General features: G+C 41.0%; 1 protein-coding gene across 1 annotated transcript; it reads left to right on the top strand.

Annotated features, from left to right (window-relative positions):
• The first annotated feature begins 13,657 nt into the window (after positions 1–13,657).
• On the top strand, positions 13,658–15,203 carry nkx2.7 (NK2 transcription factor related 7). Its single transcript, XM_030787019.1, has 2 exons — positions 13,658–13,982; positions 14,611–15,203. The coding sequence occupies exons 1-2, from the start codon at positions 13,667–13,669 to the stop codon at positions 15,201–15,203; spliced, it is 909 nt and encodes a 302-aa protein (XP_030642879.1). The 5' UTR covers positions 13,658–13,666.
• Positions 15,204–15,908: the final 705 nt, after the last annotated feature.

The raw sequence follows: 15,908 nt of genomic DNA, 5'->3' as shown, positions 1-15,908 counted from the left end.
AAAAAAAGAAGAAGAAGAAGAAGATTTCTATTGGATGGACATGCGATTCCGCTTAATGTCATCCACCTGTCTGAGAAGTTCTGCTTCCAGCTTTGATAAAGGGCACATCACACAGCGCACTCAGGCTTCCCCAGGCCTCTGAACTCCACGGTACATCAGCCCTCTCTCTCGAAACTTGAATTCACCTTTTCCACATCAGTTTGGTTTCGTTTCCTTTTTTTTTTTTTTTTTTTTTTCCGCTTCATTGATGGAGCCTTTCATTTCACATGACGATCAGTCTAACTGTTCTGTTGGATGTTTTCTTTCTTTCTTTTCTTGTATTTCTTTTCCCCGATAGAATTCAATGACACCAAATTCAAACCTGTTTTTGACCATACCTGTGAGGCATTCTTTGCCCCCTTAAGTTCCTGATGATACGCATGTGATTGTTTTGCACTTTATAATAAACCCATACACACATATATACCCATATGTATGCACATATGGGTGTCTGTTATCCTGTGCAGAAAGGCTATGAATGAGACAAATGCATTAACTATGTGTCTTTTGCTGTATAGAAATAAACTATGGTCATATCTGGCATATGGTATCAATTTGTGTGGTCTGGATTTGTCATTTTAGTGTTTGTTTGTCTGTTTGTTTATGAAACAATAGTCCTCAACTTTTAAAAAGCCTTGTTTCCATGAAGAATAGCGGTTACATTCATGTAAACAGGATATACGCAACCAAGCAGCTAACATGGCTGACAGTGCATGATAACTGAAAGATTCACCATTTTATTTTCCAATTCTGCTCCTGGAGAACCACAGCCTATCAACTGTTTGATAATTAGTTGATGTGGCGAAGCAGGTGTTAGAGCGAAGTGAGATTTAACTGCTCAGACCTATGATTCAGCAGAAACAGAACTCGGGGGGGATGGCGAGGGTGGGGGCAGGCTGACTTGGGGGCAAAATTATGGGCAAGTGACTTAGACATTGTACACCTCACATACTAAAGACTGCACTCACCAACAGAGGAAACGATGCTGATTAACATGAAAGTACGGCAGCCGGTCACTTTCTGCATATATCATATTACATCATACTTTCACATTCACTGCCTTGCCTCTGGTCATGGGCCCCAGTTTGTTTGTTTTGAAGCACATGCCGCAAAATCACTGGTAAACTAGCTTTCTTGAGCTATGTGGAAAAGATATAGATTTTTCAGGGGGGTCTGACCTGTTTCTGACACCTTCTCAATCAAACACATCTAGGGTGAGCGTCTTCCATTTATCACTCAGAAGAGCCCAGAGAACATCGTCGAGGGAAGTGGCCAATCAAAATCCAGCTCTTAATTACACGTCGGGTGTGACCAATCAGCCGGCGGCTGGCTAAGTGGCAGACAGAGTGACGAGGTACTCACATGAGAGATGAACTTTCTTAGACTCGCGGCGCAAAATACAGCTGAAACTGCAAAAATAACTCTCTTCCGTTCTAAGGAAGCCTGAGGAGAGATAGGCGGGTGGAGGGTGCTATCTCTGACAGTGAGGAAGAAGATAATTTCATGCCAATTTAGAGGCGTCCTGAAGGGCTTTTTCTATTCGCTGCACTCAGTGGCTAATAGGGATAAGGTAATAGGGCAGCGATGACTGAACGCTGATTCCGGGATGTTCTAATTTTCCATAGAGACGTCTCGCGCGCACACTGACGCTCTTTTGAATGTTTCCGTTAAGTAGACTTCAGTGCTACCGCTACAATAAAAATGTATGCTTTGTAAAATCTTTTAAAAACTCAGGACGGTCTCATGTGAAAGGAATAGGTGGACCTCTGCATGGAATTTGCACTTTTTAAATAATTTCCCAATCAAAATTAAAGCAATAAATTAATCATTCAACCAAACAAACAAATATGCGCCTAAGAGAGGTTTAGAAGTTTTCAAATACCATAATACAAAATAGCAACATATGGTCTCGTCTAATAAAAATTCCACCAGTGTGGGAATATGCCTGCAGCCAAGACTGCCAAGAATGGGCCGGTGAAACAAACGTAATATAATTACGTCAATGAACGTGGCACCTAATAACACTAACGCTTAAAACAGCTTGGCGGGGCGGCGGCAGCAGCCCACACCAGCGCTCAGCTCTCTTCAAACAGCACGGTAGGCTGAGTACTCATCCGCGCGTTTTTACCTCTGTCCCAGTGCGGCGAAGCTGTGCATTGTCACGTACTCCCCTAGACACACGCCTCTCTGTTTAAACAACAAAAAGGGAGCTCAAATGCATTGTTTGGATGTAGGCTATATCCGGATCTGAACGGAGTTGAGATTCGAATTAATACACAGGTACGTTTCTCAACAGGCAGCCGTTACTGAACGGCCACATGTGGCCAGAACATCTAAACAAAAACAAGCTGGCCTCCCAACTCCTGCCAAATCTAGCATGACAACATTTTTTTAACACTGTACTGAAGAGATCTCATCAAAAACCCCACTTCAGTTACTCAAGCCCAAAAATAACGCAGGGCAAGTGCGATCTGTATTCATTCTGGCACGCCTCCACAGTCCAGCACATTTAACACCGGAAGAACACCAAGTACAGCGTCCCCCCCCCCCCCCAACCCCCTCTTTTTCTGGCCTGTGAAATTATGTAACTGACCAGGCCCAGATGTAGGCAACAGAAACCCAAGAACACTTTGAGAAGTTCACAACCACGTGACTCCACTCAAAGGTGTAGATTTCCCAGGAATAAGATCGTAGTACTCCAGGGAAATGCGAAACTAAAAATTCTCAACTGCATAGGTATTCTAAATAAAGCAAGCCCCCACCCCCCCACCCCTCTCTCTCTCTCTCTCTCTCTCTCTCTCTCCCTCTCTCTGAGGCTTTTGGGTTTTTGGGGAGTTCTTTCTTGCCCGCCATGAGGATTAAGTCAGGGGGTGCCGTCATGTTTTGATTTGACTGTTGTGGCCTGTAAAGCCCTTTGAGACTGTAAACAGTGATATTGGGCTCTAAATAAACTTGAACTTGAACTTGAACTTGTTGTACCTCACTGTTGTACAGTGAGTTCAGATCCAGTCGGAACATGATGCTGTGAATGTGTACGGACTTCCTTGGATCCCTCACAGAGTTGGACTAATGATGTAAAGATGGGCATGTTATGCTTTGACATTCAGAGTACGAGCAACCGCAGCTCAACTGATTTATTAAGTAACATCTTTTCGGCCCGTGTGAACTTTGCAGTGTCCAGGATGGACTGAACCAAACTGGAGTCATCACACAACAGCAGGTTGTTTCAGTACAGCCATACGTCCACTGAATTTCAGGTATCTCAGGTAAGTACTGTGACATTTCAGATTACAGGGCCCTGATAGCCAGATCAGTGTGGTTCTGGAGGGGTCTTGGCACATTAATATAACTCAGTCAGCAGTAAAACCCTGAACACGTTTTAAGACAGCATCCTCGGAGAGCCCCATACGAGCTACAAACTGACTCTCTCTCTCCCTCTCTCACTCACTCTCTCTCACAGATACACACACACACACACACGCCCTCATTATGAGAGTCAACGTGGAGGCTGCTTTAGCAGTAGCATAAACGCAGCCTGAGGGGGACCAGGGGAGCCGCACTGGGAGATAAAGCCTTCTATCTCTGTTACATCTCTCAGAAGCTGGAAAGAGAAATTCTCCAGAGCTCTTTATCTTCTCAACTGTGTGGCTTTTTTTTCTTTTTTCTTTTTCTTCCTTAAGAAACATTGTTCTTTCCCCTCACACTGTCAAACATTCATCTTTTGTCTCGGTTAATGACGAAGCCAAGCGTAATCACATGAGTTATCGACCAGTCACGGGGGACATTCAAACAGCGCTATCATAGTTGTTAAAATTTGACTCCTCATCTCTTGAGAATGTCTGAGTCTTAAAAACTCTCCTGGAAAGAACATACCAGAAGATTAAGTGGAAATACAAATGATTTATGTGTGCGTAATAAACATCATATTACCAAGCATCTTGTTTTGAGTTTAATTTTCAGGGAACTTTAATATTCAGGGGAAAAATGTGGTGTTTCTGTCAGGCTGCAACCAAGTAAAGTTAATGCAACCTTTTAGAGCCAGGCTCATTTATATATGTTTCCCCACGCTCTCCTGAATCTCTCATGAGGTATTGCCTTTATGCAACTGTACGGCATACACACACACACATCTCTGCCAGTTACTAAAATTCTCACCAGCAGGTGGCGATGTTTTATTAGTTTTGTCCTCAGACTGACAAAGTACAAACTGTCCTGGGAAGAGGTTGTTAGACGTTAACTTTGGAGCGGTTACAGTGTCTGGTACAACTGGTAAGCCTTTTCGTGGCTATATAGGAGCCTGGCAAAAACAATCAAGTAAAGAATTATCTGAGGGAAAGCAGGAATGTCTTAATGATATTCCCCTCCACAATTTTAATGCGAATTCATAGCTATTTTTAAAACATGTGGAGACCCATTTAAAATCTATCTGGAAAATTACACTCACCACAACTAGATGATTTGTGAAGATTTAAATTGTCTTTGAATTCAGCAGTTCAGCTATGTCGCAGTCCTCGGTCGGTAAACAGCCCTCCTTGAGACGAGACCACTGAACTTCATCATTCAGATACTAAAAAGAGCAATGGAATTCAGATGGAGCCTGTGTTTTTAATAAATGCAGAAATGAACTCAGTATGGATTCTCTGATATTGCTCATACCTCTCTCTGTCATCACAAACAGCCGAGTGAACAATGTGATTTCAGTGCGAATACAATTCCAAATCATTGGAAAGGTCTAAGCTACGATTGTTTTCCTCTGAACATTTCTTGGCACCTACATCAGAGAAAACGCTGCGTGCTATAGAAACCAGCGTCGTGTCTTAATATTAACAGCTCTACAGCTTCCAAACGACCTCCGTGTGGCGTTTGCGCTTAACGGTCACCCGTGTATTAGCTAGCGTTTTACAGCCATCTAGTGGTTGTACAGTATACAGCAAGTTCTCAGGTGGCTGCTGGAAAATAATCACTACATTTTGCGGTTTAATGTAGAGAATCTAGTGTTGTCAGTTATCGTCATTGTCATAGAAACGTTTTCATAGTATTAAAACAAACAACATTATCTGACGATTAATCAGTATTAGTAATGTTAAAGAAACAAAGCACTGTCAATGATTAGCAACTTCTCAGTGGAAGTATTATGTTTAAACAACATTTAGCTTTATTAGAAATCTATGGAAATGTCGCGGAAGCAGAAGAAGCACTTTTTGTTTATCCCTGTGGGAAATTTCATCCTCTGCCTTTGACCCGTCCTACACACACACACACACACACACACACACACATACACACATACACACACACACACACACACACACACACACACACACACACACACACACACACACACACTAGGAGCAGTGAGCACTGCAGGTCTTTTTGCCAGTGCCACTATACTAACGAGGTTGTAGTGACTACTGCTGCGGTAACCGTAATAAAAATGTTTTTTAAAACGTCATAACATCACATTTGGCAAATATACATACACTGCTGTGAGACGACATCAGGACACATAATAGGCTACCTACAGTTTTTGCTTATGCTATTACAGGATACAACTGTGTGTGTCATTACATTATTGGTAAATGTGTGTGTCTGACATGCCGTTCAATCGTTTTTTTAGTAGCAGAAATGTCCCTGAAACACACTCAATTTTATTGTAATTTCAAAAATTTCAATGATTTCGATAATTGTTGTATGTGTGCGTGTGTGCGTGCAGGTTTGTGTGTGTGTGTTAGTGTGTGTGTCTCTGTCTGTGTGTATGCATGCTTTAACTGACTGTCCTCACAACCAGGTGACTCCAGTGAGTAACACATATTCATCTTCATACAGCTCGACAAATGAGGTCTGAGACACAATACAGGGCCAGACTGTGTGTGTGTGTGTGTGTGTGTGTGTGTGTGTGTGTGTGTGTGGACTGCAGACCCTAACATGGGAAACTTACACACAGTGTTAGGCTCATTGGACTGGGTAAGAGGAGCTGCTTCCCTGACATGAGACAGAGCTGTTTGTTCACAGAGACACAGATAAACACACACATACCTCTTAATACACGCACACATATACCTGTTAATACACGCACACATATACCTGTTAATACACGCACACATATGCCTGTTAATACACACACACATATACCTCTTAATACACACACACATATACCTCTTAATACACACACACATATATCTCTTAATACACACACACATATACCTCTTAATACACACACACATTTACCTCTTAATACACACACACATATACCTCTTAATACACACACACATATACCTCTTAATACACACACACATATACCTCTTAATACACACACACATATATCTCTTAATACACACACACACACCTCTCAATACACACACACATATACCTCTTAATACACACACACATTCACCTCTTAATACACACACACATATACCTCTTAATACACGCACACATATATCTCTTAATACACACACACATATATCTCTTAATACACGCACACATATACCTCTTAATACACGCACACATATACCTCTGAATACACACACACATATACCTCTTAATACACACACACATATACCTCTTAATACACACACACATATACCTCTTAATACACGCACACATATACCTCTTAATACACGCACACATATACCTCTTAATACACACACACATATACCTCTTAATACACACACACATTTACCTCTTAATACACACACACATATACCTCTTAATACACACACACATATACCTCTTAATACACGCACACATATACCTCTTAATACACACACACATATACCTCTTAATACACACACACACATATACTTCTTAATTCACACACACATATACCTCTTAATACACACACACATATACCTCTCAATACACACACACATATACCTCTTAATACACACACACATATACCTCTTAATACACACACACATATACCTCTTAATACACACACACATATACCTCTTAATACACGCACACATATACCTCTTAATACACGCACACACATATACCTCTTAATACACACACACATATACCTCTTAATACACGCACACATATACTTCTTAATACACGCACACATATACCTCTTAATACACGCACACATATACCTCTTAATACACACACACACATATACTTCTTAATTCACACACACATATACCTCTTAATACACACACACATATACCTCTCAATACACACACACATATACCTCTTAATACACACACACATATACCTCTCAATACACACACACATATACCTCTTAATACACACATATATACCTCTTAATACACACACACATATACCTCTTAATACATACACACATATATCTCTTAATACACACACACATATACCTCTTAATACACGCACACATATACCTCTTAATACACACACACATATACCTCTCAATACACACACACATATACCTCTTAATACACACAAATACAAACACGCACACATATGTGTGTGTGCAGGGTTAAAATTCCAGGGGGGATGGGGGGGGGGGTGTGACCCCCCCTAATCAAGACTTGGACCCCCCCAAAAACAGGTGAAAACAACTGTTTGGGGGAGGGGAGGTTTGAAACATTTATATATGCTACGCTATATAGCCCTGAAGAAAAGGCTAACCCCACCCCGCCACTGTCATTGTATAATTCACACTGTGTGTGTGTGTGTGTGTGTGTGTGTGTGTGTGTGTACAGTGAGACAGATGCGGAGGGAGAGAGAGCGTGTGCTGAGAGGAGAAGAGGAATGATTTAGAGAGGACCCTCTGTCAACCGAAGAAAGACTTGATACACAGGTCCAAAGGTCTAAAGAGACACCAGAGGAGGTCAACATAACCACAAACCTTTGCTGACTTTCTCTGTAAAACAGTTTGAGACTATCAAAATCATATAATCCATAAAATACAACATGTTATTGTCTATATCTATATACATATATAGATAGATAGATAGATAGATAGATAGATAGATAGATAGATAGATAGATAGATAGATAGATAGATAGATAGATAGATAGATACCAAACTTATGTCAAGAAATTGCTATTAATATATTTAGTTTTGAGTCAAACGTACCGTTAGTGGGTGTGCATTTGGCTCATAATAATGTATTCTTCAGTAATGTGTTCCGAGGGCTGAACTGTAGGCTGTTTTGGAACTCACAGGAACCACTCATGAATTACACTGACTCAAATGAAACAACTTATTTAGGCCACAGGAAGTGATGTCACTTGCCTCTGCAGTATAAGGTGACATTATGCACTGATGACCTCCTTCCTCTGGACAAAAGCTTAAACACTGGCATTACATGGAGATGAAATGGCTACTGTGGAGACTGAAAATGCAACTCGAAGACACAGTGGGGACTGTGCCGTTTACCACATTGCAGAATAAAGAATGAGCGAAAAACAATTGCTTCCCATATCCTCTCTCATCTTTTATATATATTACTATTTTTTTTTAAACACACACACACACACACACTCATATATGTGAAGATATGACTGAAAAACCTTTTTCTCTTTATTACAACATAACCAACTGTTTTCCTGTGATCTCAACTTAATTATCTTGTAATCACAACATAACGAGATAATTAAATTGAGATCACAACATACTGAGATAATTACGTTGTGGTGACTAAATGTTATCACAACAACAACAAAAATAATAATTCACTGTTCACTGATAATTGTTGTCTCTCAGGATCGTAGTAGTCTTGCCTCAGAGTGGAAAAGCCTGATAAGCGCACATAGTAGGCTATACTTTGACCAGAGATTAACACGGGCAGGAACTGCACCGTGTCGACATATAGAAGATAACAATATTGTACGTTTTTCTGCGTCATCTTGGAGGAGGATGTCCGTACGTCATCTTAGAGGAGGACTTTTTAGGCGCGCATATTCTAGTTATCCTGGGGATGTTGTTAATTCCATTGTTGGGTAGCTGCGAGTTCCTAGGCGGGTCCGCGGATATCGAATGATGTTCTGCAAGAGACAGGGTGTATCAAGTTCAGTCCTATGTCGAACCAGAGAGTGTGCGGGGAAGGTAAGGGCGAAGACGTCGGAGGTGAGTGAATATCCGCGCAGTCGCCCAGGACCTAGTAGCTGCCTCACAATGAAATTAACAACGTCTTCGACGTCACTATGATGTATTCGCCATAAAAAAAAAAACGCGTCAGTCATCTTTTCGATTCACGCGTTTCGACATTACCGTGGGAGTAACACAGGGTTTAATCCCAGCATCCAAAAAGCATCACCCTTATGTCCTCTGACATAAAAAAAATGCCCAACGCCCTTTTCTTTGTTGAACCACAAATATACTGTAATCACAGACTATCCCACAACTTCCGTTCCGTAGTTTGCTTCAGTTTAAGACACTGAGTGAGAAATGTGGTCTCGCGAAACAATGAATAGTTATGGTATGATAATGAGATCATTTATTTGTGGTCTCGAGAAAACAATTGTTATGTTTTCGATTAAGAAATAATTAAATTGAGATTGCAACCAAAAGACTTGGTTGTTATGTTATGATAACGAAGAAGGGTAAAAAGTTTAACAGTCATGTCCTCTCTCTGCCTGCGTTTGTGTGTGCGTGTGTACATGGTTAGAATGGTTTCTCTGCACATGGTTAGAATTTTCGATAAGATGAAGTTTATTAATGTTTAGGAGAGTTCATATTTAGTCTCCGAGACAAAGACGAATGTATGTGCTGAACAGAACATGCAGTCAGCAGAATCGCCAGCTGTGGACAGTTCATTGGTTTAGTGTAGACCGTTCTAATCCAATGGCCTGTAGACTTTCGGTATCACACCAGTTCACAGTCAGCCTGCTCCTCTCTGTACCTGCTCAGAGAAAATCTCCAAGAATTTTCTGTTCAGCACAGTCGAGAGCACACACACACAGTAGCTTAGACAGTAACAGCTTTATCCCCATAATTACACACACTCACACACACACAAAAGCACTCATTCCAAAACGCTGTCAGTTTGCGCTTTCTACCGGGTCCCTTCATCGCGGTCTGGGATTACAGTCACTAGAAAAGATCTCGGATTGAATGCTTCCCACAGTATCTCAAATGACGTTTTGATGAAGCTCTCCGGTGACAAATTGGTCTGTGGAGAGCTCTCTGAGGAAGGGTTCAGTGGCGGACCAGACAGTTTCTCTTTTCAGCACCTATCAGCGCGCTATTTTACTGTATGATTAATTAGGGCTATTTTGTGGCAAAGTGTTACTTAACCGCCTCCTTATGTTACGGTGGCGGTACGAGACGGCTGGATTAAGTCTGGCGGCTAAACTGGAAGACCACAAAAAATCGTCGAATTCGTGCGCTCAACAGGACCCCTTCAAGGTCGAACACTGGTGGAGTGCTGCGCAATTAAGTCATTTACTCATCAAAACTAGACAAGTTTAAAAAATCCCTGAGGTGACCTCCTGTTTGACTGAGGCCTCACACCTATTGAATGACACGCAGAAAAACGTTGAGGGGGTTTCAGTGTGTACAGGCCTTAGTTCAATGTAGGCCTATAGTCTTCAACAAAAAAAAGGTATTTTACAGGGCTATCCTGTTTTGGGGGGAAATAGTGGAAATCTTACGAAATTGACGGCCGTTTACAGGGTGAGGAAAAAGTCATATGTTTATACAGTGTGATAGACAAATTGAGATGTAAGCCTATGGCCTGTTAATTACATTTGAAATGTGATTTATTGTTATTGAATTAATTTATTCCGTAATATGATGTCCCTGATAAGGATGAACGAATAGCCAGTAGTTTGGGTGTGTACCGACCTTTTGTAGCCATGGCAACAGCAGTAGTTGAGGTAAGGTAAGCGAACATTAATCACATTTGGATGACTACTATCATCGTCATCATTAAGGTACACTATTTCCAAACGCACATTTCTAAATAACCGTCTCCCTAATCATAGTTAAGTTATAATCGTCTAGTTGTGTTTCTGAGGGAAGATATCGTTCAAATTTTTGAAACAGGTGAGTGATAGCGTTGGGAGGCTAAATTGCTAACCTATCTTCATGTAGGCCTATTTCGCGATGCACACTATAGAGTTTTTCCTGCGTGAAAACGTTTGACGTAATAGGCCTATTTAATTTTAAAGTCGTTGAAATGAAATGTCCGTATTGTACTTGGAATGTTTTGACACCTAATATAAACACTGGCGGTTTTACGGTGTCAGAGGATGTACAGGGGTTAAACGGGGTTAACAGCCTAAATAAAACACACTGCCTTCTTTTATGGCATTTACCAAACAAATTCAACCGATTTATAAATCTTACGAACACGCCGTTAGCCGCCTCAATACCTTACATGGAAATGTAGGCCTATCTCATACCTCAAATGTGACAATTTAAGGGTATCTGGGGACAGTTCCAGAGAATATAACAGAATTAATGCTGAATATACAGTGAGGACCGAAAGATTTCTTATTGATACATTTATTTACTGTGGAAAGGTGCGTCTGATTTTCAGCTTGCATTTGCCCCTCGGCATAGCTGCGAGTTAGTGGAGTGAATTTACTCGCCTTTTTTTTGTTTCTTATTTACTTCCAGTTTTATCCAAAACACATGAAAACCTTTCATGTATATTGTCGTTTTAGCTTGACGGACCTTTGGCAAGAGTGAGGTTGCTTACACATTGATGTTATTTTATGTGTAGATATCGCAAGTCCTTTATCATTCGTTTCGACTATAAAGAAAAATGATTCTCTTTTTCGAAGTTCTTAAAAAAAAGACACTACCAAGCAAAATACTGAGCTCTGAGTAGCTTTACTGTATTACTTTTAGACTAATTCAAATAGGTGTAATAAATCGGTAAAATTTTGTGGTGCGTTGTCAGTGAATAAATTAGAAATACATTTATAATACACTTTTAAGAATATGATTTTTCTCTTTAAAAAAAAAAAGCTTCGCATTTTCTGCTAACCTGAAGAATACGTTGTAGAATTGTAGTTCGTCCTGGGAAGTTTAACAAAATGTTTACTCTTCTTTCAAATGAGTCACAAGTATCACTCGGTGGCTGTTGTAAATAAATTGGATCGGGCGCATGCCTCGTATACGATTCACATTAACGTAACTGGGGGAAGCGAAGGTGGAAAAGAGGCAGACAGTTGTCGCGGTATAATCCGGTGAAGGCAGAGGTCATTAGGAGCTGATAAGGACCAGTCCCGTTCTTCCTGCTCGTCTCAACCTCAGCCAAGCATTGCAGGCTGGCGCCGCGGCCTCTTCATTTGGACAACATCAGGTGTAGAATTACTGTTTGTTGTGGCCTCTGTAGCCAACACTAATAGGTCGAAGCCTCCAAACATCCACCTTGCCTTGCAGTGGCTTTCAACCGAAGAGAAATGTATACTAATTAGCCAGCATATAGTGGACAAACCAGGGAAAATGCTCCTGCGAGGTGCCCATTGTCAGCTGAATTGTCGCACTGGTTATATCTCGTGTGTCTCAGCTCGATGTGTCGTGAAAAAGTTTAAAAGTAAGGAAAAAAAAAAAAAAGAAAAAAAAAAGAATCTATAATCTGTTCATGTTTGAATGTTTCAACAGAGCTTTTTGAAAGATCATTTTACTCAGTTTACCTTCAGACTGGGCAAGAAGTCGTCCATGAATCAGCAGTGGTATTCAAAATATTATTTACACCGGTAGCAGACATCTTACGTTCTGTATAATATATTCAATTCCATACGGTTAAGCATTTGCAGAAATCCATAAGTTTTCTCCCCAGATATTCCGAAGTGGCATGCATGAGTGCGACGTGACGTTTCACAAGTTTTAACGGTTTAGAAAAAAAGAGAATAACCTTCAAAGGCTGAAGTGGAACTATACAACTCGCAGGCTATACAACACCTAGACAAATCAGTTACACTCTCGGGATGACGGGCTGCCAGTTACCGAAAATAAAATGTTTTTGTATACAAATAAAAATGTATTTATGTCTGTCAAGAAACATTACATTCAAAGTGTGAGCCGGGAAAAAAACCATGAATGAAAGTGATTTCTAAATAAATACGGTCTAATCACGTTAAATTTCTCAGGTGTAAAACGGCCCATCCATCCACGCGATGTAGCCTACTCTCAGTAAGCAGTGAAAAACAATCATCCGTCAAACAAGCCTGAATGAGCTCTGGAATAAAGCCCAATATCATTCAAACAGTCGGAAATAGCATCTTGGGACGATCTGGAGTATGACAACCAATGCCAGTCTGTTTTTATATTTAATATTTATGTACACACGTCTCTCTCTCTCTCTCTCTCTCTCTCTAACACACACACACACAAGTTTGTTCAAATCTGAGCAAAAATTTGAACTACTTGGAAGTTGTTCATCGCGCCATTTCACCTTTTAAAAACAGAGAAGGGAGGGGTCAACTTAAAGATAAGAGACCACTTCTCTATCACGTGTTAAGCCATTGCCTAATGGCACGCAGAGGAAGCGCTGATAGTCTTGATCTCCGGAGTTAAGTAGAGACAGGTTAAAAGCTCCCGGAGAAGACACAGTCTAACTTTTGGCCTAGCTGCAAAACCCAACCCGCGGGACAGGACAGAGCCTTGCTGTCCATATTTCTCTAGCTGGACAACTCCAAATCTCAAAACATTTCCGCTGTCATCATCAGTAGTGTTTTGCTCGAAACAATGATGCTTCCGAGCCCGGTGACTTCAACGCCGTTCTCGGTTAAGGACATTTTGAAGCTAGAACAGCAGCAGCATGTGTTTACAGAGCAGGGGTTTGTCTCTCCGGAGCAGGACACGGTTCCGCTGCAGTCTCTCCAAATCCAGTGCACGCACAGTGCTCTCAGCAGGAGTCTGGAGCTTCTCTACAGCCCGGAGAAACCGTGTCTCGGCGGAGTAGATCAAACGAAATGTGCGTTGGGCTCTGACGACTTTGACATCCTTGGAGGATCGTGTGTCTCCCCGTCGGAAAAGGAGACAGACCCGAGCGAGGATTCAGGTGAGGCATCGCTCGAGATTAAAAGAAGCGATAAAAAAGAGAAAAATATGCCCTGAGCCGCTCGTGCATATAAGAAATCGAAAAATCTCTAATGCTTCTGTGACAAACTTTTTTTTTATTAGTTACCATACATCGGATCATTATCACGCATTTGCGCATCTGAATTATTTATGCACCGTCTCTCACCAGTAAAACAAGTTTATCACTGTACTGTGTCGCGTTAGGGAAAAGCAACTGCACCATTTTCATTTCCAGTCAGACTGAGTTAAGGATGCAGCTACACTCTCACATTTACGGAATATTTCACTGTAATAAAAACGATTAAAATGTTATTGACACTGTATTGGCTGTCTCTCCTCTGGAAAGCGAATTCTGAAATCAAATCAGACATGGGATTTTCACTTGTCTGGTGACGTTTACTGTGGCTTATTTAATTAACGTGTATGTGCTCCAGACGTGAACAATATTTAAGAAAAATAAATGTTTATACAGTTCTCTATTTACAAACAGTTGCGACTTCAAATTCTTGGAAAATGTGTTGTAGTTGGTTTTGCAGACAGCCTAAAACATCAAACGTTTAAGGTGACAATATCTTTTTTATTTATATATTTAATTTATTTTCTGCCAGGAATGTGTATTTATGACGAATCCTTGAGCTGCAGCGTCAAAAAGACTGAGGATGTTCAGCACGAGAGTTCAAAGCAGAGACTGCGCAGGAAACCTCGTGTGCTCTTCTCCCAAACTCAGGTGTTCGAGCTCGAGCGACGCTTCAAGCAGCAGCGCTACCTGTCTGCGCCGGAGCGCGACCACCTCGCCTCCGTCCTAAAACTCACCTCCACGCAAGTCAAGATCTGGTTCCAAAACCGGCGATATAAATGCAAACGGCAGCGACAAGATAAAAGTCTCGAACTAGCCGGGCACCCCCCTCCGCCGAGAAGGGTAGCAGTCCCTGTGCTGGTTCGAGATGGCAAGCCATGTCTTGGTGGAACCCACGCGCCCCCCTACAACGTGACAGCCGGCTCATACCCTTACAACGCATATTATAACGGCTACAACAGCTCTCCGTATAGCTGCAGCTTTACCACCATGCCCACTTTTGCCAACGCAACGCAAATACCCAATCACATAGTTGACATGAACATATCCATTGGTAATGCAGACGGATCAATGAGTCAGCAAGCGCCTTTTCAGTCAACACTACCCGGAATCAGAGCGTGGTGAGACGGCGTTCGGACTCTGAACAGACAGCTTTCATTGTCAAATTATGAACAAAAGGACTGAGATTAAGCTGGAATCACAGGACCCCGGCAATTTTGTAAATAAGCGTTTTGTTTCCACGTTGGCTTATTGTTATTCGTTTGTTCACACTGATTATATATGTGTATATTACCTTTTTGCAACAATGTATTTACAAACACTTTTAAATAAAGATTTTACTTTATTTACCCTGGTAGATCCCAGTTTTTGGTTTAATTCAGTGATTGTTTTGTTGATTGTGGTATCAAAAAACTGACCAAAGTGACCCATATGGACTCATAAAGATAAAGTGTTTTTTTTTTTCTTGCGTTTTTGAACAAGTTACTACCACTGCACTCATCGTGGCTATTAAGGTGCTAGCGTATTTTTGGTTTTGTTTGTTTTTTGTTTGTATTTTTGGTTTTGTTTGTTTTTAGTGAGGGATTTCTGTGATGTTGCGTCGCAGTTCTCCTTTAAGCTCCCCTTAAAAAAACTAATAAATAGACACAATGACTTGGATACAACGATGCAGTCAGATAAGAAAACGACAAAAAAAAGCCGTAAATATTACTTAAATCCTTTAAAACGGTCATTTAGTATCCAAACATTTGGCAACCAAATAATGCATTGTTCAACTGAAGAACGTGGTCACTCCGATCGGGAATGCTAAAGTTGAGATAAAAAAACGTT

Source organism: Chanos chanos, chromosome 1 (genome assembly GCF_902362185.1).
Source record: "Chanos chanos chromosome 1, fChaCha1.1, whole genome shotgun sequence".
NCBI classification, from domain to species: Eukaryota; Metazoa; Chordata; class Actinopteri; order Gonorynchiformes; family Chanidae; genus Chanos; species Chanos chanos.
This window is presented reverse-complemented; position numbering and strand designations above follow the sequence as displayed.

Excerpts from the sequence above, each read along its gene's own strand:
- nkx2.7 (XM_030787019.1), top strand. The coding sequence starts at position 13,667 with ATGATGCTTCCGAGCCCGGTGACTTCAACGCCGTTCTCGGTTAAGGAC. Across the intron at positions 13,983-14,610 it reads AGACCCGAGCGAGGATTCAG|GAATGTGTATTTATGACGAA; the intron begins GTGAGGCATCGC and ends ATTTTCTGCCAG.